At 48.2% G+C, this 22,842-nt stretch overlaps 2 protein-coding genes across 3 annotated transcripts in view; one reads left to right on the top strand and one right to left on the bottom strand.

Moving 5' to 3' along the window:
- Positions 1 to 7,962, top strand: part of ABCC10 (ATP binding cassette subfamily C member 10) — a 37,949-nt gene extending 29,987 nt beyond the window's left edge. Inside the window, exons 14-22 of one of the 2 annotated variants that reach the window (XM_036768904.1) lie at positions 125 to 314; positions 2,216 to 2,559; positions 2,974 to 3,143; positions 3,735 to 3,895; positions 4,705 to 4,958; positions 6,352 to 6,497; positions 6,660 to 6,757; positions 6,984 to 7,096; positions 7,490 to 7,962. In XM_036768904.1, coding sequence (XP_036624799.1) covers positions 125 to 314; positions 2,216 to 2,559; positions 2,974 to 3,143; positions 3,735 to 3,895; positions 4,705 to 4,958; positions 6,352 to 6,497; positions 6,660 to 6,757; positions 6,984 to 7,096; positions 7,490 to 7,625 — 1,612 coding nt within the window. In that variant the 3' untranslated portion in view covers positions 7,626 to 7,962. The remainder of the gene's footprint in view (positions 1 to 124; positions 315 to 2,215; positions 2,560 to 2,973; positions 3,144 to 3,734; positions 3,896 to 4,704; positions 4,959 to 6,351; positions 6,498 to 6,659; positions 6,758 to 6,983; positions 7,097 to 7,489) is intronic. The other variant, XM_036768905.1, reaches the window with a different exon arrangement.
- Positions 7,963 to 8,109: 147 nt separating this feature from the next.
- On the bottom strand, positions 8,110 to 12,311 carry DLK2 (delta like non-canonical Notch ligand 2). The gene is given in 7 exon segments (XM_036768906.1): positions 8,110 to 8,851; positions 9,193 to 9,337; positions 10,026 to 10,156; positions 10,957 to 11,020; positions 11,403 to 11,510; positions 12,147 to 12,197; positions 12,200 to 12,311. Coding segments are annotated over 7 exon segments (1,353 nt in total).
- Between the last annotated feature and the right edge of the window lie 10,531 nt (positions 12,312 to 22,842).

Raw genomic sequence — 22,842 nt, 5'->3', positions numbered from 1 at the left:
TCACAGCCGGGTTCAGGGACTAAGCTGGAGAGTGGATCCTGATGGCTTCTCAGGTGTTAGGGTGTGGAACCTGAGGACCATGGATGACACAGTTATGGGTCCACTTTCCCTTCCCTCTGTCCAGTGTCCCCGTGTCCCCATGGCCCAAAGCCACCCCAAATAGCTCTCTGGATGTGCAGTTCTACCTGACCGTATATGGGGCCATTGCCAGCGCCAACTCAGTCTGCACCCTCCTGCGGGCGATACTCTTTGCTGCTGGCATCCTCCAGGCAGCAGCCACCCTGCATCAGCGCCTGTTGCACCGTGTCCTCAAGGTGAGTGAGTGGGGGTAAGGTGGGGGAGACTCTTTTGGCAGCCTTCCCTCAGCCCAAGGGGGCCGTTGTTCTGGCTCTTCACTGCTTTGTCTGCCTGACATCGCTCCCATGCCAAAGTTCCTCCTCTCCCTGGGCAGCTTGGAGAGGGCTGTCCTTTGGAGTAAGGGGATTACTCTTCTCCGTCTCCTAGAGGCATCGTATTGTAGTAGAATGGACATTAGATCTGGAGTCAAGTGACCCAGCTTGGACACTTGCCTAGTTGTGAGGCCTTGTTCTTTGGAGGGTAGGGAAACCACACTGGTTCTTTCACCTGGGCACGGTACTCCTCGTGTGGGGATTTCCTTTCCTGATGCACACCCTTAATTTCTCAGTGAGTCTTACCGTTAGAGAGGGGCCTAGGGGCCCTGAGAAGTTGTGACTTGCCTGGGGTTGCAGATGCAGGATTTGAACCAAGGTCTTTATGACTGTATCACTCTATTTCTATAATAATAATAATAATAACTCATTTGATAGTTTGCAAAATGCTTAATATCCTATGGCCGGGCTGTCCAACCTTCGTTTTTTATTGAAACAATAGACTATATTTTGAGTTACCATTTTAGTGAGAGCTCTCGGCTTTGTTTACTCGAGTATCTGTGTAAATTTCTATGCTTGTAGGCGGCCCTGTCCTAGGCATTCCTCATAACCCTATGACACAGGTGCTATTATCCCCCTCATTTGGCACATAGAGAAACTGAATCTCAGAGAGATGGCCTGACCTGCTGAAGGGTCACACAGCTAGAAAGGGTGGCCTTCCCGACTTCCAAGTCCAGGGCTCTCTCTCCTAGCCAATGTGGCCTCTCAGTGAGGCTTTCTGATCCCCAGTTCTCTTGTCTATAAAATGAGAATCTTCATACTCGCAAGACCAACTTCACAGGGTGGTTGTGAAGAAGACACTTCAGTGAAGCAGTGCTATAGACCTGTGAATTATTGCTTTTTTTGGAGAAGGACCAAGAGTGACCAACTGAAGCTATAGTCGGGAATTAGTTAGAATCCAGGTCTTGAAAGGAACCTCAGGAGGTCAACTAGTCCAGTCCCCTGTCTCCTGACAGAATGATTCCCTACAGGGATTGGGAGCTTTTCCTGCTTTTAATAAATTCCTGTCCAGAGAAGGAGGCATCACAGCCTCCCTGCCCTTCTCTGAATCTATTGCTTCTCCCACAACCCGCTGGTCAGAAGATCTTGATACCTCCCACTCACCTCACTGCAGTTGAAAGTCTCCATCCTCTAAGAGAGAAGTCAGCTCTCAGGAAGGACCTCTTCAGAGTGAAGGGGTGGGAAGCACAGTGACAGAGGGTTACCGTTTTTTTTTTTTAAGTTGCATTAATGCCTTTTGTTTTCACATCACAGTCATGTTCCCATATACTCCTCCTCCAGAGGAATTGAGCACATTTCATCATTTGCCCTCCAGGGCCCAGATTGGCCATTATAGTTAGTGGGAATTTGGAAATCTGTCTGGCTTTTAATCACACCTCCTTTCTCCCTGGGGAGATTTAAGAACAGCTCAAGTGTCTCAATAGAGGCAAGAAGATGGACAGGCTGACTTCCCAGAGGCCCTACCAGCTAGAGGAGATTCACCATCCTTCTCTCCCTAGCAGATAGAGCTTTTTTCTCCCACCCCACTGTAGCTGCCCCCAAATCTATGGACTTTGTCCTCCTTACTTTGCTCCTCTCTTCTTCCAGGGACCCCCACCATCCCTACATCCCTACTCAAAGCTCTTATGAGATGCCTTTCTCTTCCAGTTCTCTCTCCCATATCAGGGCTCATAACTAATTCCTTCCCATCCAAGATCTGAGTTTCCTGCCTTAGGCTCACCTACATCACCCGGCTCCATTGCCCCAACCACGGCCTCCCTTTGTAGGCTCCTGTGACATTCTTTGACTCCACACCAACCGGCCGGATCCTGAACCGCTTCTCCTCTGATGTGGCCTGCACGGATGACAGCCTGCCCTTCATTCTCAACATCCTATTGGCCCATGCTGTGGGACTGCTGGGGCTGCTGGCCATCCTCAGCTTGGGGCTGCCCTGGCTGCTGCTGCTGCTGCCACCCCTTGGCTCCCTCTACTACTCTGTACAGCGCCACTACCGGGCTTCCTCGAGGGAGCTGCGTCGCCTGAGCAGCCTCACACTTTCTCCCCTCTATACTCACCTCTCTGAGAGCCTCTCTGGGCTCAGTATCATCAGGGCCTCTTGTGCCACCTGCAGGTGAGGGATCATGCCAGGCAAGACTCCTCGTCTCAGTACTGGTCACATCTAAAGAGAGTCCATCCAGGAATTTTACTAGGGTGAGACAGACAGAGCAGAGACTCAGGGGGATGATGCCTTTAGAGGGAAAAGAAATGGTGCCAAGGAGACACAGTGGGAAAGGGCTGGGGGATCCTAAAGAGAGAAGGGAGAGGCTGGGGAAATAATAAGCCTGGAAGGGAAGCTATGGAAGGGACCCTGGGAGGAAAGGGGCCCAGGGAAGTTTAGGGAGACTTCTGTGTATAAGCCAATTATCACCTCTCCTGTGCCAAACCCTATGAGTAAGAGGATTCTAATCTTAGACATGAGGACAGGAGGGAGGAGAGCCATCCCCTGAGGCTGGGTAGGAGAGAAAGCTCAGCTCTTGATCCTTAGGTTTGAAGAGGAGAATGAGAAGCTACTGGAGCTTAACCAACGCTGCCAGTTTGCTGCCACTGCGTGTATGCAGTGGCTGGACATACGGCTGCAGCTCATGGGTGCCGCTGTGGTCAGCGCCATTGCTGTGATCGCCCTCATCCAGCATCACCAACACCTTGCTAACCCAGGTGCCACCTTTGTCACTGTTGGCCTTGTCCCAGTCCCAGCTGAAAACTCCTACCTCCTCCTAACTTTGTCCTGTGCTTCTGTTCCATATCATTGAACTTTCTGCCCTAATTCCTGCTCTTCCATATCTATCTCCATTACCCGCACCTCCTCCCCCAGCCCCTGCTTCCAGCCCCTTCATCCTTAGTCCCATTTATACACCTCACCTGTTATAGGAACGAGCCTCTTGTGGTCCCTACCTGGGTCCTTTCCTTTTTCTCAACCTGCTTCCTTTTATTCTGCCACGTATAAATATATGCCTGAACATATATGTATACATATACACAGTCTTTCACATACAAGCCTATTCAAGAAATATTTAAGTACCTGTTCTGAACAACTTTTTGTGCTAGGGGTTGAAAATATTAAAATGAAATAAGCCATCTTCTCACCCCTTAAGAAACTTAAAGTCTAGTCCATACAGACATGCCGCCCCTGCCACAGGCTCCTTCAGTGACAGAGAGAGCCTGGAGGTGGCAGCAGCAGCCACGGTAGCCCCGAGCCCAGGACGGTCAGCAGCCTCAGCAGTCTCGCCACATCCTTTTTCTCCTTAGGATTGGTGGGCCTGTCGCTGTCCTATGCCCTATCCCTGACGGGCCTTCTCTCAGGTCTGGTGACCAGCTTCACGCAAACGGAAGCCATGATGGTGAGCGTGGAGCGACTGGAGGAGTATTCTTGTGACCTGCCCAGTGAGCCCGAGGGCCAGCAGATACAGGTATGGGTGATTGGATGCCCCTTTCGTTCTCCCCACCTTGGAGCCAAAAGCCACAGCCTTCCCACCCACCCCCATGGTATGGTCTAGTTTCAGTCCTAGACAGCCCCCTCTTTGAGGAGCAGGACATAGGGCCCAGGACAAAATAAGGAGAACCGAGGGATCGGCTTAACCCTGCTGGGTGGTACAGGGTGGAGAGGAGGGTGTTATGTTGGGGCAGTGGCTAAGCTACTGTTTCTTACCACATCTTAATTCCCCACCATTCACTCCCTTATAGCTTTCCTCCTCTTCTTCCCATGACCATGTCTCTCTCCATTCACCCATCTTCACTCATTTCTCTCTTTCCCCCACTTCTCCTTATCTCCTGCCCATCCTGCCCATCCTCTCCACTCTCTCACCATCTTCTATGCTCTTCACCATTGCTCTCCCTCTCTCTCTCCTTCTCCCCCCATCATCTCTTCTGACTCTCCTTCTCTATTTCTTCGAACTCCCTTATTAACATCTTTTCCATCTGTCTTCATTTCCATTCCGCCTCTACATCATGTTTTCACACCTCCTCATTCTCCATCCATGCTCTTCTACCTTACCATCTCTCCCACAGTTCTCCTTCCTTCCTCCCTACCATGTCTCCTATCCTCATTATCTGTCCCCCATTAGTCTTCCCTTTCTCCCCACCGTAATTCCTCTCTTCTCATTATCTCTTCCTCATCTCTCTCCATTTTTGTCTCACTGTTTCAGCTCCCCGCCCCTCTTGTGTTGCCCACATCTCTTCACTCTCTCTCCCATCTCTTCCTTCTCTTTGGTGACCACAGGTAGGAGTAGGCTGGCTGTCACAGGGACACGTGGAGTTCCAGGATGTGGTATTGGCTTACCGGCCTGGGCTGCCCAATGCCTTGGATGGAGTCACCTTCAACGTGCTACCTGGGGAGAAGATAGGCATTGTGGGCCGGACGGGTTCCGGAAAGTCCTCTCTGTTGTTGGTATTGTTCCGGCTGGTGGAGCCCAGCGCTGGGCATATACTTCTGGATGGTGTGGACACCAGCTTGCTGGGCTTGTCAGATCTCAGGTGGAGTTGGGGGTGGGGTTGCCACATAAGGCGTGAGAGTGCTTTGGCCCCAGGGACTCCTGCATCAACTTAGAGGACTTGGGACAGGACCTAAAGAGAGAAGAATGGGAGTGGGGCAGTTTGGTGAAGCTGGGGAATAGGGAAAGGCTGATTGGTGCTGTGGGTGCAAACTAAGAGAGATGGAAAAGCATCTGGGCAAAGAGATAGAATAGTTAGCCAATCAACAGGCATTTATTAAGTACCTTTTATGTGCCATGCACTAGCCTGGGTGCTAGAGATAGCTATTTTTATCAAATCAAACCTCCTAAGCTTGGTTTCAAGGCCTTCCCCAACCCGTTAGCCAACCTCATTATCCATTTCTTCCCTCCCCTTGACTCAGGCCAGTCTCGGCACCCTGAGAACCCTTCCATGCTCACAACAGACTCTCCCTTGGTTCATGCTGGTCCCCCTACCTCAGAATGCTTTCCTTTCTCCCTTCTAGCCAGTGCATCCTCTTCCAAATCTTTCTGATCTAATCTAAATCTTTGCCTTGACTACTCCAGGAAACCCTGATATCTTCCCACTCTGAACACCATAGGGCTTGTTCCTAGACCTGTTTCATGAGTGTCAGTTCTGTCGCCTGATGAGATTGGAGCTCCTGAGACCATATTTTATTTCTCTCTGCTGTCCCCCAAAGTACCTAGTAAACTGTTAAATACACAGATTTAGCTCTAAGATTTAGAGCTGGAAGTATCCTTAGAGATCATTTAGTCCCACCTCCACCTTTTACCAGTGAGGACACAGGCTCAGAAAAGGGAATTGACTGCCTGAAGTCATGTAGGCAGTGAGTAGCAGAACAAGGATTCAAAGCCAAATCTGCAACTCACACTTCAGGGCTCTTTCTTTTTCTTTCTTTCCTTTTTTTTGGGGGGGGGGGGCAGGGGGGTATAATGGGGCTGAATGACTTGCCCAGTGTCATACTACTAGTAAGTGCCTGAGGCCAGATTTGAACTCAGATCCCCCCTCCCCCTCCTCCCACTCCATGGTAGATCCTTACCCATTTCACCACCTAGCTGTCCTGGGGCTCTTTCTTTTTTTTTCCACTTAATATTATGTTATTTTTTCCAATTATATATATGTAGTTTTCAACATTCATTTTTATAAGATCTTGAATTCCAAATTTTTCTCCCTCCCTCTCTTCCCACTCCCCCTCCCCACTTCTCACCCCTCTTCCCAAGACAGTGAGCACTCCCTGGACTCTTTCACTACACTATGTTGTTTTCCATCGATTGACTGATTCATAGATAGGAATTAAAGAGGTTCATATGCCAGGAATGGACCTTCAGGCCAAGCAGAATGTGCCTGTGGTCCTCAAGACCAGATCATGTCATTTTCTCGTTTTCCTGCCTCTCAGGTCCCAGCTGGCCATCATCCCTCAAGAGCCCTTTTTGTTCAGCGGCACAGTTCGAGAAAACCTGGACCCTCTGGGTCGCTATGAGGATGAGGCACTGTGGCAGGCCTTGAAGGAGTGCCACTTGAGTGAGGTGATCACTCCACTGGGTGAGTTCTGGGAACAGGTAGTGGGAGAAACTGGCCAAGAAGAGGCCCCTTCCTGGAGGTAAGAGAGGCCTTGTGAAGTCACAAGGGAGGGAGGGAAGGAGGGGGAAGAGGCTTGAAGAAGAGGGGCAGGCCTCTTTGGATGACAAAGTCTGGGCCCAACAGGTGGTCTGGACAGTGAGCTGGGTGAGGGGGGACGATGCTTGTCACTAGGGCAGAGGCAGCTACTATGTTTGGCCAGAGCTCTCCTTACAGATGCCAAGGTAAGGAATGGGACTAGGGACCCAATGGGTGGGTTTGGTAGAGAGGTAGGAGGGTGGCCTTTGAAAGGGTGATGGAGAAGCCCTCCTGGATTATCAGGAAACATTAAAAAGAAGTTTGCTTCACTAGGGCTCAGCCCTCCAGTGCAGAGCTGGGACAAGAGGGCTAAAGGGATGGGTGCCGGGTTAGGATCCAGGGCAAACATAAGCCCTTCTCCCCCTCCCCCAGATCCTGTGCATTGATGAGGCCACAGCCAGTGTGGACCAGAAGACAGACCAGCTGCTTCAACAGACAATCTGTAACCATTTTGCTAACAAGACTGTTCTGACCATTGCACATAGGTATGTATGTGTAGTGGAGATGCCCAGGAGGACTCTAAGGGTGATGGTGGGAAGGGGAGGGAAAACTAAACCAACAGGCCAACTTCAGACCTTTTATTCCTGCTTTCTTTTGGGGGACTACCCAGAAGTTAGTGAGGAAATATCTTTATCTCCTCTCAGATCCATATTACTCTCCTGCCAAACACTGGTGAGACACGAAGGGTGGGATCTGTCTCACTTTGAGGGAAACTGAGTCACTAAGTAACCTCCCCAACGATGGAAACCTGACCACCCAATTAGAGTGGGTGGGTAGAAATCTGATGTCTGAGAGTAGGGGAGTAGCAAGGAGTGAGAGATGGAGAAAGGGTCACCCATCCCATATTCACCCTGTGCCCACCCTCACCTGCCTTATAGGCTTAACACGATCCTGAATTCAGACCGGGTGCTGGTGTTACAGGCGGGAAGGGTGGCTGAGCTGGACACTCCGGCTGCCCTTCGAAGTCGGCCCTACTCATTGTTCCAGCAGCTGCTGCAAAACAGTCAGCAGTGACCCTGCCTCCTCTGAACCGATGGTCTTCATCTCCCTCTTTGTGTGGGAGGGTTTGGGGCTTTTAATCTCAGGTGATGAACAGCTGTTTACTCATCCGTAGGGCCACCTGGCCCTGGGAGGCACCAGGCCCTCCTCACCTTCCCCAAGCATCCCTGGCTAAGTAACTCAAGACGCTCTCTTTGATACCAGTCCTCCTCAATGAGCTGATGGTATTGGAAGAGAGCTCTGACTGGACCAGAACTAGGACCTTGGACAAGGGGCCAGGAGCCCTGGGAGCATGAGCTATTACTCACTGTCATTTTTTGTAATTTTATTTGATAAAACCTCTCTTGGACAATCTGTGTATTTAAAAAAATAGCATTTCTGATGTGAGGCTGAGACACCTCAGTGGGGAGGGAACCCACAACGGTCTCTGGAGGGTAGGAGATGTGAGGAGGAAGGAGATGGAGAGGGGGCCCCCACTCTGCCCCCCCTCCAGCCCCCATCACAGTGCTGTGGTCTTGCCAGGCTCAGGTGGGGAGCCGGCTGGAGGGGAGATTCCAGCAGGGAGCATGCTGACTTGGCACTCCCGGTCATGTTGCTCAGGGGGTGCGGCATATTGGTGAAAAGGGTAGCAGCAGGGCCCGGTGGGGCAGTGGCCATGGCGCCATGCCCAAAAGATCAACAGCCCTGTGGTGAGGACTGCAGTGGCAGTGAGGACCCCGAATACCACCAAAACAAGCAGGCTTGACTCCCCTATCCCTGCCTCTTGTTGTCGCACTACTTCCTTCACTGAGATTCGAAGTAGCCCTGCACCCACGCTGAAGGGGGCTGGTACCGTGAAAGGAACCACAGCTGCAGGGCTGGGTCCGGGGGCTTTGTCTGGCTCCGTAGGGAGGTCCGGGGCTGGGAGGACAATCTCACATGTCTTGCCCCCGTAGCCATCAGGGCAGAGGCAATCGAAGTCATGGACACGGTCCCGGCAGCGGGCACCGTGCTGGCATGGTCGGCTGGCACAGTCATCCAGGTTGACAGTGCAGAAGCGGCCAGCAAAGCCTTCGGGGCAGTGGCAGGAGAAGCGGTTGATGCCATCATGACAGGTGGCGCCATTGGCACAGGGTCTCATTAGGCAGTCATCCACATTGACCTCACAGCGTGGACCCACAAAGCCTGCCAAGCAGCGGCATGTGAAATTCTCTGCAAAGCCTTGATCATCTTGGCACTGCCCACCATTCCGGCAAGGAGACCTGAGAAGGGTGAGATGGAAAGGAGAGAGTTAATAGTGACAATGTTGTGTGACTTGGGCCAAATCACATCCCCACTCTGGGCCAGGTGTCCCCTCTGCATACAGAGATGTTGGACTAGATCTTCTCTGAGGTCTCTCTTCCCCCTCTAAGCTTCCATGACTGCATCCCCAAATCCATCCCCCCTCACCCTCAATACATACTCCATATTACCTCCCCACCCAGGCTCCAACACCCTTATCTTTGGCCCCATGGCCCTCACCCCACCCTAGCCCATCCTTCTAATACCTTAAAGTCTAACCCATGCCTAAGCCCCTTCTTTGCCTGTTCCAGTTTCAACTCACCCAGCACGCTCACAGGGCCCAGTCTTGCGCTCACAGTTATGCCCGTGAAAACCTGGTGGGCACACGCAGTGGTACTCCCCATCCCCCTCATATACACACTTCCCTCCATTCTGGCAGGGTGGCTGCTTGGTGCAGATGTGCTCATCTGGAGGGGAGATAGGGATACCTCTGGGATACTGCCTCTCTTCCCCCACCCTTCACCCAGTGCAGGCTAAGGACTTCTGAAGCTTCCCCCACAACCAGTGCCTCGCTTCCACCTTTGGGACCTAGTTTCTGTTGGTATGCTTCTTAGCCACATTTCCTATCTCAAGATCATTGGTGTATAATGAAAAGTGTATCATTCTGGGAGGCAGGTGTTGAGACCTGGGCTCTAGCCAGTGACCAGCTGTTGAGAGAGTAACTCATTTCAGGGCTCTGTCTCCCCCCCATCCCTCACAATCCCTCTCTCCCAGTTCCTTATCATTAAAATTAAATTAGGACAGCACCTGTCCCACCTACCTCACAGAATTATTACAGTAAAGAAAAAATAAAAGATTGAATTTTTATTTTTGTGCCTTTCATTGTATCACTGTTCATTTTTTTACACAATGCCTATATCATGCCTATACTTTGTACCAGCATACTGAACACAAGCTTAGTGTGTTAAGCACATGCTTAATAAATACCTGTTGACTTACTGACTAAATGAATATGAAAGTCTTTTTTTAAAATGCAAAAGGGTATTAAAACCTAAAGGATTCATATTACTAGGTCTTTCATTTCCCCTCTGGGTCCATGGGTTCCCTTCCACTTTACCTGAAGGGCTCAGCAGGTGTTCCCACACCTATTCTCACCTTTGTCACAGAATTTGCCTGCCCAGCCACTACGGCAGATACACTGCCAGGGTTGGTGACAGGTGCCATGCTGGCAGCCGGGCATCCTGACGCACTGCTCACAGTGTAGTCCCTCCCAGCCAGGGTCACACCTGGGGAGGAGGATGGAGGCACTAGTTAGTCTTCTGGGAGATTTCAGGAAATGAAAATAAAAGCCCACATCAAATGGAGTGGGGAAACTGGGATCTAGTACCCAATCCCCACATTGCAATGAGCCCATGCCAGATGGACACAAGGTTAGTAATGCCTTGGAAAGTTTATTAAGTTGATCCATTGGCATTTCATGTCCTGAGAGGCAAGCACTTTTCCTGTTCTTAAATCCCAGCACAACCAGCACAAAACCTAGCCAAAAGGGCTCTTCTTTGTTCCTACCTCCAATCTCATCCATTGTCATTTACCACCCACCCTTCTTGTGAACAGGCCCCCGCTGGCATTGGGAATCTGCACAAGTGTACCATTAGGATTCTTCCAGTCTTCTGTAATCCTGGCTAAACCATCCCCACTCCTTTTCCTATCTTTAAGGCTCTTGTTCCTTTGCTCCTTACCCCTGGTTATTTTCTCCATCTCTTCACTCCACCCTTCTGACCCCGGGGGCAAAAACTTCAGAGGGAAGGGGAGTGCTAGTGAAACTGCGGGGATAGGAGATGAACATGGGACTAAGCAGAGTGCTCTCCAGCCCACAGAAGGCAAGGAGGACTGTGGGGTAACTGGTTCGTATGTCCTTTCCTGGGGTAGAGGAAAGAAGCAGTAGTAGCTTGAGCCTCTGGACCCTCTCTCTGGCCTCTTGTAGGTGGGGGGAGACGTCAAGGGAGACGTGGGTAGAGTAGGGAGAATGGGGCGCAAGGAGGGGTTTTGAATACAGACTAAGGATCGGGAGAGGCAAAGCACCTACCTGCACGTGCCGTCAGGCTCACAGCAGCCGTGGGCCAGATCACAGTGGGAACTACAGTCATCAGCTACTGGAGGTAAGAAGATAAGATTGATGTTTTGAGGTGGCACAAATCAAAGTATCTCCCAAGTAGAAAATTTGTATTTTGGGCGAGGAGGATCTTGGTTTTCTTAGGTCGGAAAATGGAATTTTCCTCAAAAAAAAAAAAAAAGCTGCGTCCATTTCCACACAATCTAGTTTGGGAAGGGTCAGATCCATTGGGGTCCCCCCCCCCCTCCAGGGACACTGGTCAGTATGGATGTAGTCCTTGCTTCTACCGGCAGAGGTCAGTGTGGGAACAGGGGACTGAGGCTGAGGCTACTCCTGGTCAGAGCAAGGGGGAGGGGAGGTGCGTCTGCAGCTTCAGTTTTCTTCCCTCCTCGTGGGGTCCGGGAGCTGGGGACACTCACCATGGGTGGGCTGTCCTGATGCCCCCAGGATCCAGAGCAGGGACACGAGCTGAAGGCAGCGGCAACCGCTGGGCATGGTCAGCGCCGGCCCCAGGAGGGACGGACGAAAGACGGACACCTGTAGGACAGGATAAGACTGGGCTAGAAGGGACATGGAGACGTCGGGGATAGTGCTAGAATAGAATGGGGGTGGCAGGGACGTAGGGATAAGGAGAAAAGGCGGGGATGGCGGGGGTGGGGGAGAGTCAAGGTGACGAGATCAGAACCTGGACGACAGGGGGTAAGGGGTGAAAATAAGGGGGTGGCATAAGGGGGAATGGCAGTGTAGGGGTCAGGAGCATGTACCCAGGCTGTAAGGGACGGTTTCTGGCAGCAGACTGAAGAGGAGGGGGCTGGGGAAAGGGGGCAGAGAGGTGGGGACGGTAAGGTCGGAAACGGAGCAATCCCCGAAAGCAGAGCAGTCTTTGCCCCCCCCCCCAGCTATGATCGAGCCCCCCCCGTATCCCCCCGCCAAGGCGTGGGTCCACTTCTACCCCAGCTTCTCAGAGCTGCCCGCACCACTCGCTCGGGCTTGGCAACCGCACAGGGCCAAGACACCCCCATTCTACAACCCTCCCCCAAGACGCAACATTTCGATCCCTTCGCCGGCTCGGGAAGGAGTCTGATGTCTCTAAGCCCCTTGCCTCCAATCGCTTCCCACCTGGTCTCCCAGCCCCCCACCTCCCGCGAGCTCTCTCTCCAGGGTCCTCCCTCACCTCGGGGGGTGACGGCGCCGTGCGCCCAGGAGCCCAGCCAGGGAAGCGGAGTGCGGAGAGCGGGGCCGGGGGATCCAACAGGATCCAGGCCAGAGCCGGGGGCTGCGCAGGGCGGCCCCCTATAGGGCCGAGGGGCCGGCCAGGAAAGCGGCATCCATGCTGAGCGCTCCGGGAATCTCCGGATCCGGGCCAGACCGGGGAGCGGCGGCGGCGGCGGCGGCTCGGTGCTCTCAGGCCGCTTGCCAGGGGCGGCGTGTGCCGGCAGAACCCGCCCTCCCCCGGGGCCGCCGCCCGCCTGCCAGCCTGCCGGCCCGCCCCACTCCCCGTTGCGCTCACAGCCTCAGGCACCGCGCCCCCAATCCAGGCAACACATCAGCGCGCACACGCGCACATAAACACACACACACACACACACACGCGCACACACACACACATACACACACACTCACACTCACACACACACACACTCACACACACGCCTCACGCCCACATCTCCCAGCCATCGCTCACCTCATCCTTTATATCCCCACACCTCATTCACAAAGCTCACACCATCCCTTTACCCACAGCCATCCATTACTCTGTTCTCCCCCTTTTCTCCGTCTCCAACTCCATTTATTCGACGAGCATTTATTTAAGCACAATGTGTCAAACAGTGCTAGGCTCTGGAGATACAGAAACAAGGGAGACAGTTCCTATCCTCAAGGAGCTTACGTTTTAGGAGAAAAGAGAGTCGAGATTAGTAGGTGCAAGATATATAAAGCATATACAAGATGATTGGGGGGGCGCAAGAGCAGCGTGGGGAAGGGGGCGGGGAGATCGGGAAAGGCCTGTAGGAGGTATCACTTGAATCTCTAGGTTTCTCTCCTTTTTTCTCCTCTGCCTTTTCTTCATCACTTGTCCTTCTCTGACCTCATTCCTTCACCTTCGTGGTCTCTCAGGTGTACTTTCCAATCTTTGCAGTCCCTACCCTTTCTTCTCTCTCCCTGACTCTTCCTCTTTATCTTCTTTCTCCTCCTAGCCCCATTTAGCCTCCCAGCCCTCTTTTATCCCTCCAGTATAACCCTATGTCCACTCCTTAATTTCCATCCCTTCCTCTTGCAAACCTTCCCTCTCCTCTCAGGTGATGCCCCTCACCTCACCCCAGTCTCCTTTTGTCATTCCTCAGTCCTTCCACACTTCCAAGCCCATCTCCCTACTGTCATCCCCTACAATCTCTAAACACTTCTGGCCTCTGAAATGTAATTTTGCAGATCCTATCTTCACACCAGCCTGACCCCAACACACTTTTTGCCTTACCCTTGTTCAGTTGCATCTAACTCTTCATGACCCAGTTTGGGGTTATCTTGGTAAATATACTGGAGTGGTTTGCCATTTCCTTCTCCAGCTCATTTTACGGATAAGGAAACCAAGGCAAAGAGGGTTTGGTGACTCGCCTAGGGTCACACGGCTATTAAGTGCAAGTAAGATTTGAACTCACGAAGATGAGTCTTTCTGACTCTAGGCCCAACACTCTACCCATTACACCACCTAGTCTTATCCTACCAGGGTGCTAATCATTCAGTGAACTCTACAAATTAGATATCAAGATGATGACTAAAAATGTGTTTTCTTTTTTGAATTTGGAATCATCTCCTTCCCATTCCTTGTGCTTTGGGTTTCTCATTTAGGATGATTTACATGCACATATTATTCTGCCTGCATCCTCTGTGGGTTTCCTGCCAGTATAAGAGGGACAGAGGCAGATGGCAGAAATATCTGCCCAGCTCCATTTCTCCCTGTCTTCCTCTCCACTCTCTCCTAAGATTTCATCAGATCATCCTTCCCTCCGGTAATCTCTCAAGCCTCTGTGACCTCTCTTATGCATTTAATTCACATAGTTATTTATGGGTATGCTTCATACTACTAGTACATTTTAAGGTCCCAAAAGTGAGACAGTTCCTGCCCTTAAGGAGCTTACAATCTGCACAGCTCCTCGAACAAAGTAAGCACTGAATAAATGTTTTATCCATTTATCTAATCACTGGAGGAAACAATATGTACACAGATAAGTAAATACACAACTTGGCCCCCAACTAAGCCTGTGTTGTTTTCTCGTGTGGTACATAGCAGGTGCTTAATAAATGCATATTAATTGGGGGATCCGCCTTTGTGTCCCTAGCCCCTCAAAGAAGACCTTGAATGTTCAGTAACTGTTTGTGGGACTGAATAGAATTAGAGAAGTACTAATTACTGTGTAACTCCCACTGAACCAATGGTCTTTCAGAGTCAGAGGTCCTTGTTAGTAAGAGACAGCATGGGACAGTGGAAAGAACACACAATTTGGACCCAAGTGATGGTTCAAATCCTGACTCTGCTGCTTACTGCCTGGGAGACCTCAAGCAAGTCATTTTGTCTTTCTTGGGCTGTTTTCTTGTCTACAAGGAGAGAGTCAGACTAGAAGACCTTGAAGGTCCTTTCCAGCTCCAAATCTGTGATCCTAATTTCTTTATTAATCCCTCTACTGATACTTACTAGCAATGTGTGTGTGGGAAAATGTGATAATGTACAGAAATCTCTTTGTAAACCTTAATGGGATTTATCTATTTATCCAATATTATTATTGCTACATTTTTGGCAGCTTTGATTAGCAATTATTGTTATAGGGGCAGCTGGATGGTACAGGGTTTACTGGTTAGATTCTTTCTTCTTCTTGTTTCTTTCTTTCTTTCTTTCTTTCTTTCTTTCTTTCTTTCTTTCTTTCTTTCTTTCTTTCTTTCTTCCTTCCTTCCTTTCTATCTTTCTTTCTTTCTTTCTCCAGCCCAGTTTACTCTGAAGCTCAGAGATTGGACCACAATAGGTCCCTGCCCAAGCTCCACTTAATGGCTGTATTTTGGGTCCTTCTGGCTTAGAGTGGATGACAAAGGTAACTGTTTCTCTTTGGAACAGCAGCCCTGAGGGTCTTCCCCTCCCAGCTTGATTTTTTTTTCTATTTTTCTAATTAAGGGAGCCATCCCTTGACTCGCTTATTCTTTGAATGGGTTATCTCACTCTAAGTGAGTACATGAAAAGGCCTTAGCCTAAAAAGGTCAGGGTCTCCCACTGTATCCTGGGCCATCTCCAGTCATCCTGATGAATATCAGGTCGCTAGACCCAGATGGCTGTGGAGGAGAAAGTGAGGCCGGTGACCTTGCACAGCCCTCCCTCATTCAAACCAAGTCAACTGCAAGTCATGTCATCATCTCCCTGATGTCATGGTCCTCTTCAAAAAAGGACAAACACAACCGCAACAACAGGGGATAGGGCACTGGGCTGGGAATCAGGGAGACTCATCTCCACGAATTCAAATCCAGCCTCAGACACTTACTAGCTGTGTGATCCTAGGCAAGTCATTTAACCCTGTTTGCCTCAGTTTCCTCATCTGTCAAATGAATTGGAGAAGGAAATGGCAAACCACTCCGGTATCTTTGCTGAAAAAACTCCAAAAGGGGTTACGAAGAGTCAGATAGGACTGAAATATGACTGAACAATAATTATGGTTGTACTTTCTGCATCTATCCCTAGCCATTAGTCAACGTAGATGAAACACTGACTTTGGAGTGAAAGAATCTGGGTTCGAATTGTACCTCTTCCACGTAATATAAATGTGACCCAAGGCGAGTCTTGGAATTTCCCTGGGCCTCAGTTTCCTCACACGTAAAATGAAAATGAAGATGACTTCTAAGGTGTCATTTAGCTCTAAACCTAGGATCCTATGATCCTGTCCTAGGTCTTCCAACTACTTCACTCTTCTCAAAATTCTAGCTCCAAACCTTTTCCCAGGTAATCATCCTTCTACTGTAATAATGGCACAAATTATCTATTTTATGTTTATACTTTGCATTATGTGCTTTTGTATTTGCCTCCTTGACTCTTCTTGTGTCATATCTATTTCATGGTGGGGGGTAGTATGCATTTGTGACTCTTCTATTCCCTCTTTCGACACCTCAGAATGTCAGAGCTGGAAGGGATCTTTGCGATCAATTAGACCAATCCCTTCATTTTATGGAGGAGGAAACTGAAGACTAGAGAGGGGAAGTGATTAACCCAAGGTCTCGCAGATGGGAGTTGGCAGAACCAGGATACAAATCCAGGTCTCCTGACTCCCAGCCCAGTGTTCTTTCCAGCAAAACATACTCTCTCCCAAAGTGGGATCTCCCTAAGAAAAGCGTAGTAGACTGGGATGCCCCTGAGAGACCACACACCTCCTCCTTTTTGTGTTCTCCAAACTTTCCCACCAGCACATACACACAGTGGGTCTTTGTTGCATCAGCACTGAAAATCAAAGGAGACAATTAGTCAGAACCATGGATTGGATTAGACAAAGTAGTGTCACCATCAGCAAAATAAAGACCATTCTAGATTTGAGGAATTCCTCATTGTCTACCTGTGGGTGTTTCCCAGTGTTTCTTCATAAACCTTTGTTACCCAGCTCTCTCACTCCTAGGATCTATCCCTAATAAAGTAGATTGTATTCCGAGGTCCCCTGGATACCGTCCATAGCCGAGGTGTAGTTCATTCCACACCACCCCACCACCAAATCCCTCCCTCCCTCTGTAAGGCTAGGAAGAATTAATGAGTGGGAGAGCTACTCAGGATAGCTCAAAAGCTGAGTGCAGGAACCCTTTGGGGTAGGGATAAACATCAGCACAGCACAGTCCCTTGCAAAGCCCACTATACTTTGGATACCAAGGGCAGAGTTGAATAGGGGAGATAATACTTGAAGCCTGGCTCTGTCTCTTTCTCCAGGGTCTTATCACTGATTAGGTTCTGCATTTTTGTCCACTGCTTGTGCTTGAACTGTTTGTTTGAGCACAGCTCATGGGCAACTAGGTGACACAGCGGATAGAGCGCTGGGCCTGGAGTCAGGAGGACCTGGGTTCAAATGTGGCCTCAGACACTTACTAGCAATGTGACCCTGGGCAAGTCACTTAACCCTGTCAGTCTCAGTTTGCTCATCTGTAAAATGAGCTGGAGAAGAAAACCACTCTAATACGTTTGCCAAGAAAGCCCCAGATGGGGTCATGAAAAGTCAGACATGACTGAAGTGACTGAACAACAGCTAGGATGAGAGTCTCTGCAAATAAAAAGGTCTCCTTGTGTCCAACCTTCAGTATCAGTCCTTGCCTCAGCTCACTTAATCCATTTGTCTCCTACTTGTTCCTAATAGGAATTCCCAGATCCAGTCCAACTGGCTCCTCAATATTCCCACTCCAAGGCCTTGTTCATGAAGTTTCCTTACTGATTCTACCTCCTTAACATTTCTTCCATCCCACTCATAAAAGAACTACCTTGTGGAGTTGTGAACTGATTCAGTCATTCTGGAGAGCAATTTGGAATTTTGCCCAAAGGGCTATAAAACTGTGCATACCCTTTGACCCAGCAATACTACTTCTAGGGCTATATCCCAAAGGGATCATAAAACAGGAAAAGAACCCACATGTACAAAAATATTTATAGCCGCAAAGAATAGGAGCAAAGAATTGGAAATTGAGGGGATGTGCATCAATTGGGGAATAACTGAACAAGTTGTGGTGTATGAATGTAATGGAATACCATTGTGCTATAAGAAATGATGAGCAGGCAGACTTCAGAAAAACCTGGAAAGATTTACATGAACTGATGCTGAGTGAAATGAGCAGAACCGGGAGAACATTGTACACAGTAACAGCCATATTGTGGGATGACTGACTTTGATAGACTTTAGCTCTTCTCAGCGATGCAAGGATCTAAGACAATTCCAAAAGACTCATGATGGAAAGTGGTGTCCATATCCAGAGAAAGAACTTTGGAGTCTGAATGCAGATGGAAGCATACTATTTACTCTCCTTTTCTTTTGTTGTTTTGTTTTGTTTCTTCTGTCTGGTGGTTCCTCCCATTAGTTCTAAATCTTCTTTACATCATGACTAATGCAAAAATATGTTGAATATGAAAGTGTAAGTAGAGCCTATATCAGATTGCATGCCTTCTTGGGGAGAGGGTGGAAAGGGAGGGGAAGAAAATTTAAAACTCAAAATCCTATGGAAGTGAATGCTGAAAACTGAAAATTAATTAATTAATTAATTAAAAAAAATTTAAAAAAACTACCTTGGTTCAAGCCTTCATCACCTCTCACCTGAGCTATGACACCAGCTCTTACTTGGTTTCCCAGTTTTCAATTTCTCTCACCAATCTGTTGTTTGCCCAGTCAAATTAATATTCCTGAAATACAGATCTGACCATATCACTCAGTTCTACTCAAAACTTGTTAGTATAGCTAGGTTTCCTCATCTGTAAAATGAGGCGGAATAGGAAACGGCAAACCATTCCGGTATCTTTGCCAAGAAAAACCCAAATGGGGTCACAGAGAGCTAGATGCGACTGAAATGACTCAAAAACAACAGTCATTCTCAGATAAAACACAAATTTCTCTATCTGGGATTTAAATTCCTTCACAACCCGGCTCCTACCTACCTCTCTAGACATTTCATACAGTATGACTACCCCCATGCACTCAACATTCTAACCAGACTTCCTACTGTTTTCTTAACTCTGCCTGTGGATTTCTGCTGGTGGGCAGGGACTATTTCGTTTCATTTCATTTTTTTTAATCTTTGTATACCCAGGCAGTTTGGCATGGTGGGTAGAAAGCTGATCTTAGAGTAAGGAAAACATGGGTCGTTCACTAGAACCAACTCAAACAGTTCCCAAGAGCAAATTTGTTTAATTTTCAATGTGAGCATTGACACTTCAGAACTTGGCAAATACTACAAATCAATGTTTGATTCATTGTTTTGTTGAATGTCTCTAGACTTAAGAAAGTGATGAAAGAAATGTTAATAATGTAGGTTAAACTTTAAAGTGTGTTGAATGTACTCCCCCCTATCTCTGCCCTAGAGAGCCTGTTGTTAAACAGTTCTATCTCTGACACACAGCTAATGACGGGCAAGTCACTTCACTGTTCAGTGCCCGAGGTAAGCTTTTAAGACTATAAGCTATGGACAAGTTGGGATCTGTATTTCTGGAGATAATTTCCACACCAGGAGTCCACTATACTGGTAAAATTGCAGGTCTAGACCAAACATAACAAAAAGAAAAACCCATTCCCCACCCCCCCAACCTGCTAGTACCCTGCATAGTATACAAGGGTATATTGTATAGGTGCTTAATAAAAATGATCCTTGTGTTGAGGTGTTTCCCACATGGAATGTTCTCCTTCCCTCCTCTGATTTTTATCTGTCCTAAAAATGTATAGCTGCCAATGTGTGTTTAATGGATTTTGTTGTTGTGTCAAGCTAGTAAGCTATCCTAAGCCCTACCTCCTCTGAAAAGCCTTCCCTAACTGCAGTCTGGACAGCTAGGTGATGCAGTGGATAGAGTGCTGGGCCTGGAGACAACCCAATGCTGGATTCAAATCTGGCCTCAGACACTAGCTGTGTGACCTTGGGCAAGTCACTTAACTGTGTTTGCCTCAGTTTCTTCATCTGTAAAATGAGCTAGAAAAGGAAATGGCAAACTGCTCCAGTATCTTTGCCAAGAAAACTCCAAATGGGGTCATGAAGAGCCAGACACAACTGAAAAATGACTGAACACAGCTACAGTCTAGACATCTCCCTTTTATCTCTTATTATCTGTACTAAGCATTTTTGTACTTGATTGTATACTGGGCTCATTGGATTTTAGAGCTGGAAAGTATCTTAGAGTTCAACTAGGCCAACCCCTTCATTATTTAAAAGACAAAGCTGAGTCCCAGAAAGGGACGTGATTTGCCCAAGGCCACACACACAGGAAGTGGCAGATCCCAGAGTAAGACAGGTCTTCTCGCTAAAATTTAGTGCTCTTTCCTCCAAGTCTCTTGCCTTCTATCTTGTATTTTCTATTTTCTTCTTGTGTATGTCTTGATTCTATCATGTATTTTCTTGTACACGTCTTATATATGCCTTGTGTAGCAGAAGCATGTAGGTGGTATAGTGGACAGAGTGCCAGACTTGGAATCAGGAAGTCTCATCTCCCTGACTTCAAATCTGACCTCAGACACTTACTAGCTGTGTGACCCTGGGCAAGTCACTTAACCCTGTTTGCCTCAGTTTCCTCATCTGTAAAATGAGCTAGAGAAAGAAATGGAAAATCACTCCAGTGTCTCTGCCAAGAAAACCTCAAGTGGGGTCATGAAGTGTTGGAGGACATGGCTGAAAATGACTGAACAAAGGAAGCAAGGTGATGTGAATAGAGCATTCATCTTGAAGTAAAAGAAACTTGGGTTCAAGTCCTATGACCCTGGGTAAGTCACTTAACCTCTGAGTACCCCCAGGCCATAAATTACAGAGAAGGTGCTGATCTTCCCCACATAATGCTGCTGCCTTCACTCTGGCTATCTTTCCCAACTTCTCTCCCCACCCCCACTCCTCCACCTCTCTTTTTCCCTTATCTTTCCAGGAATCAGGTCATCTACACCTCACAAAGCTTCCCCCCACTCCTTTTCCCAGCTTCCCTTTATAGGTTGTCTTCACCAATCAGAATATCAGTTCTTCAAGGGCAGAGACCATCTTGTTTACATATATATGAATCCTCGGCTCTTAGTCCAGTGCCTGGTACATAGTAAGTGCTTAATAAATGCTCTCTGTATTGGTAACCATGTCTGGCAAGGTGTTGGCTGGCCACAAAGATTCTGGGGGGGGGGGCATGTCATAGTTTTTTCCTAATAATCCATCTGTCTATCATCTATCTGACCTGGAGCCAGGAAGACCTGAGTTCAAGTGTGGCCTAAGACACTTAACTAGCTGTGTGACTCTGAACAGATCTCTTAACTTCTCTGTCTGCCTCAATTTCATTATCTGTGAAATGCGGATAAAAATAGCACCTAGCTCCCAGGGTTGTTATGAAGATAAAATGAGATGATATGTGTAAAGTGCTTTGTCAACCTTAAAGCACCATGTAAATGCTAGCTAATACTATTATCTATCTATCTATATGCGTTGGTGGAGGATAGAGCTCCCCACACTGATTTTAGTTTAAAAAAAATAGCACAACAAATTTCCTTGAGGGGAGGGATGATGTCTTTATGCTTTTTTTTTGAATGTTCTGCAAGATTGTAGTAATTATTTAATAAGTGCTTGTTGAATTAAATTCAGCTCTCAGTTGTAACAAACCTTATTTGCTAGAACAATTACTCATATAATCACGATTACTCATTATACTTCTAATGGCTTATGGGTATTTTGGTCTCCTTACTTTACTGACACTGTTCTCTCTCCTGTCATGTCCTCCCCTGCCTGCTTGCTCTTGGCCTTTCTAAGGCCTAATCCACTGGTGAGGAATCTGCAGTCTCAAGGCCACATGTAGCCCTCTAGGTCCTCGAGTGCGGCCCCTTGACTAACTCCAAACTTCACAGAACAAATCCCCTTAATAAAAGGATCTGTTTTGTAAAACTTGGACTCAGTCAAAAGGCCGCACTTGAGGACCTAGACAGCCACATGTGCCTTGAGGCTGCAGGTTCCCCACCCCTGCATCTAGTGGCTCCTCATGGCCTCTAGGATCAAATATAAACTCCTCTGTATATAAGGCATGTAAATTCCTTCACAGCTAGGAAGTGTCTGCGGCCAGATTTGAACTCAGGAAGATGAGACTTCATTTTGGCAGCTGTGTGGAGAGTGGATTGGAGTGAGAAAAAACTTGAGGCCTATTAGACTATTGTCATAGCCCAGTCAAGAGGTTATAAGGGTCCTGAAATAGGTTAATGGTTGTATGAATGGAGAGAATATGATGTATGTGAGGGATGCGGTAGAGGAAGATTTGTGTAGAGGAAGGATGGTGGTCTCCTTGATGGTAATAGTGAAATTCAAAATCGGGGAGGGTTTGGGGAGAAAAATGATGCCTTCTGTTTTGGACATGTTGAATTTGAGATGTCCACAGGATAACCAGTTAAAAATGTTCAACAGGCAGTTGGTAGGGCTGGGAGTGGAGAGAGCCTTGGGCTGGATAAATAGATCAGGAATTATCTTCTTGGAGGTGAGAATTGAACTCAAGAGAGTTGACAAGATCACTGAGTGAGAGCATGGCGAGAAAAGAAAAGAGGGCCCAGGACAGAGCCAGGAATCTCCAATGGATCCTTTGACCCAAGGACCCAAATAGAAACTCCTCCATTCACAAACTGACCCCAATCAACCTTTCCAAACTAATTATGCATTACTCCTCTTTCCCTGCTCTCCAGTTTAAACTGGCCTTCTGGTGATTCTTCACATGTCCCTGTCTCCTTTGTCCAGGCTTACGCCCCACGCCTAGAATGAATGTATTCTCTCCTTACCTCTGCTTTTTAAAATCCCTTATTTCCTTCAAAACTATGCTCAGGCATCACGTTCTACATGAAGCCTATCCTAATCCCCTCCCCCACCTACCCCCAACAAATTACTTTGTATTTATCTCATCTGGATTTTGTAGATCCTTATTTATGTACAAATTTTCTCCCTGATGGAATATAAGTTTCTTGAGGCAGGGACTCTCACTTTTTCTTTGCATCCCTGGCCCCTACCACAGCCTGTGGTCCATCTTAGGTGATGAATAAATGGTTATCAGTCGATTAATGGATAGATGATGGTAAATCGAGTTCTTTCTTTAGTCTGTCCCCCTTGCACAGTTGAAGCCCCTCTCCTTTTGCTATATACTCCTGTTATGAAAAATCACAACCTGTC

Source organism: Trichosurus vulpecula, chromosome 7 (genome assembly GCF_011100635.1).
Source record: "Trichosurus vulpecula isolate mTriVul1 chromosome 7, mTriVul1.pri, whole genome shotgun sequence".
NCBI classification, from domain to species: domain Eukaryota; kingdom Metazoa; phylum Chordata; class Mammalia; order Diprotodontia; family Phalangeridae; genus Trichosurus; species Trichosurus vulpecula.
This window is presented reverse-complemented; position numbering and strand designations above follow the sequence as displayed.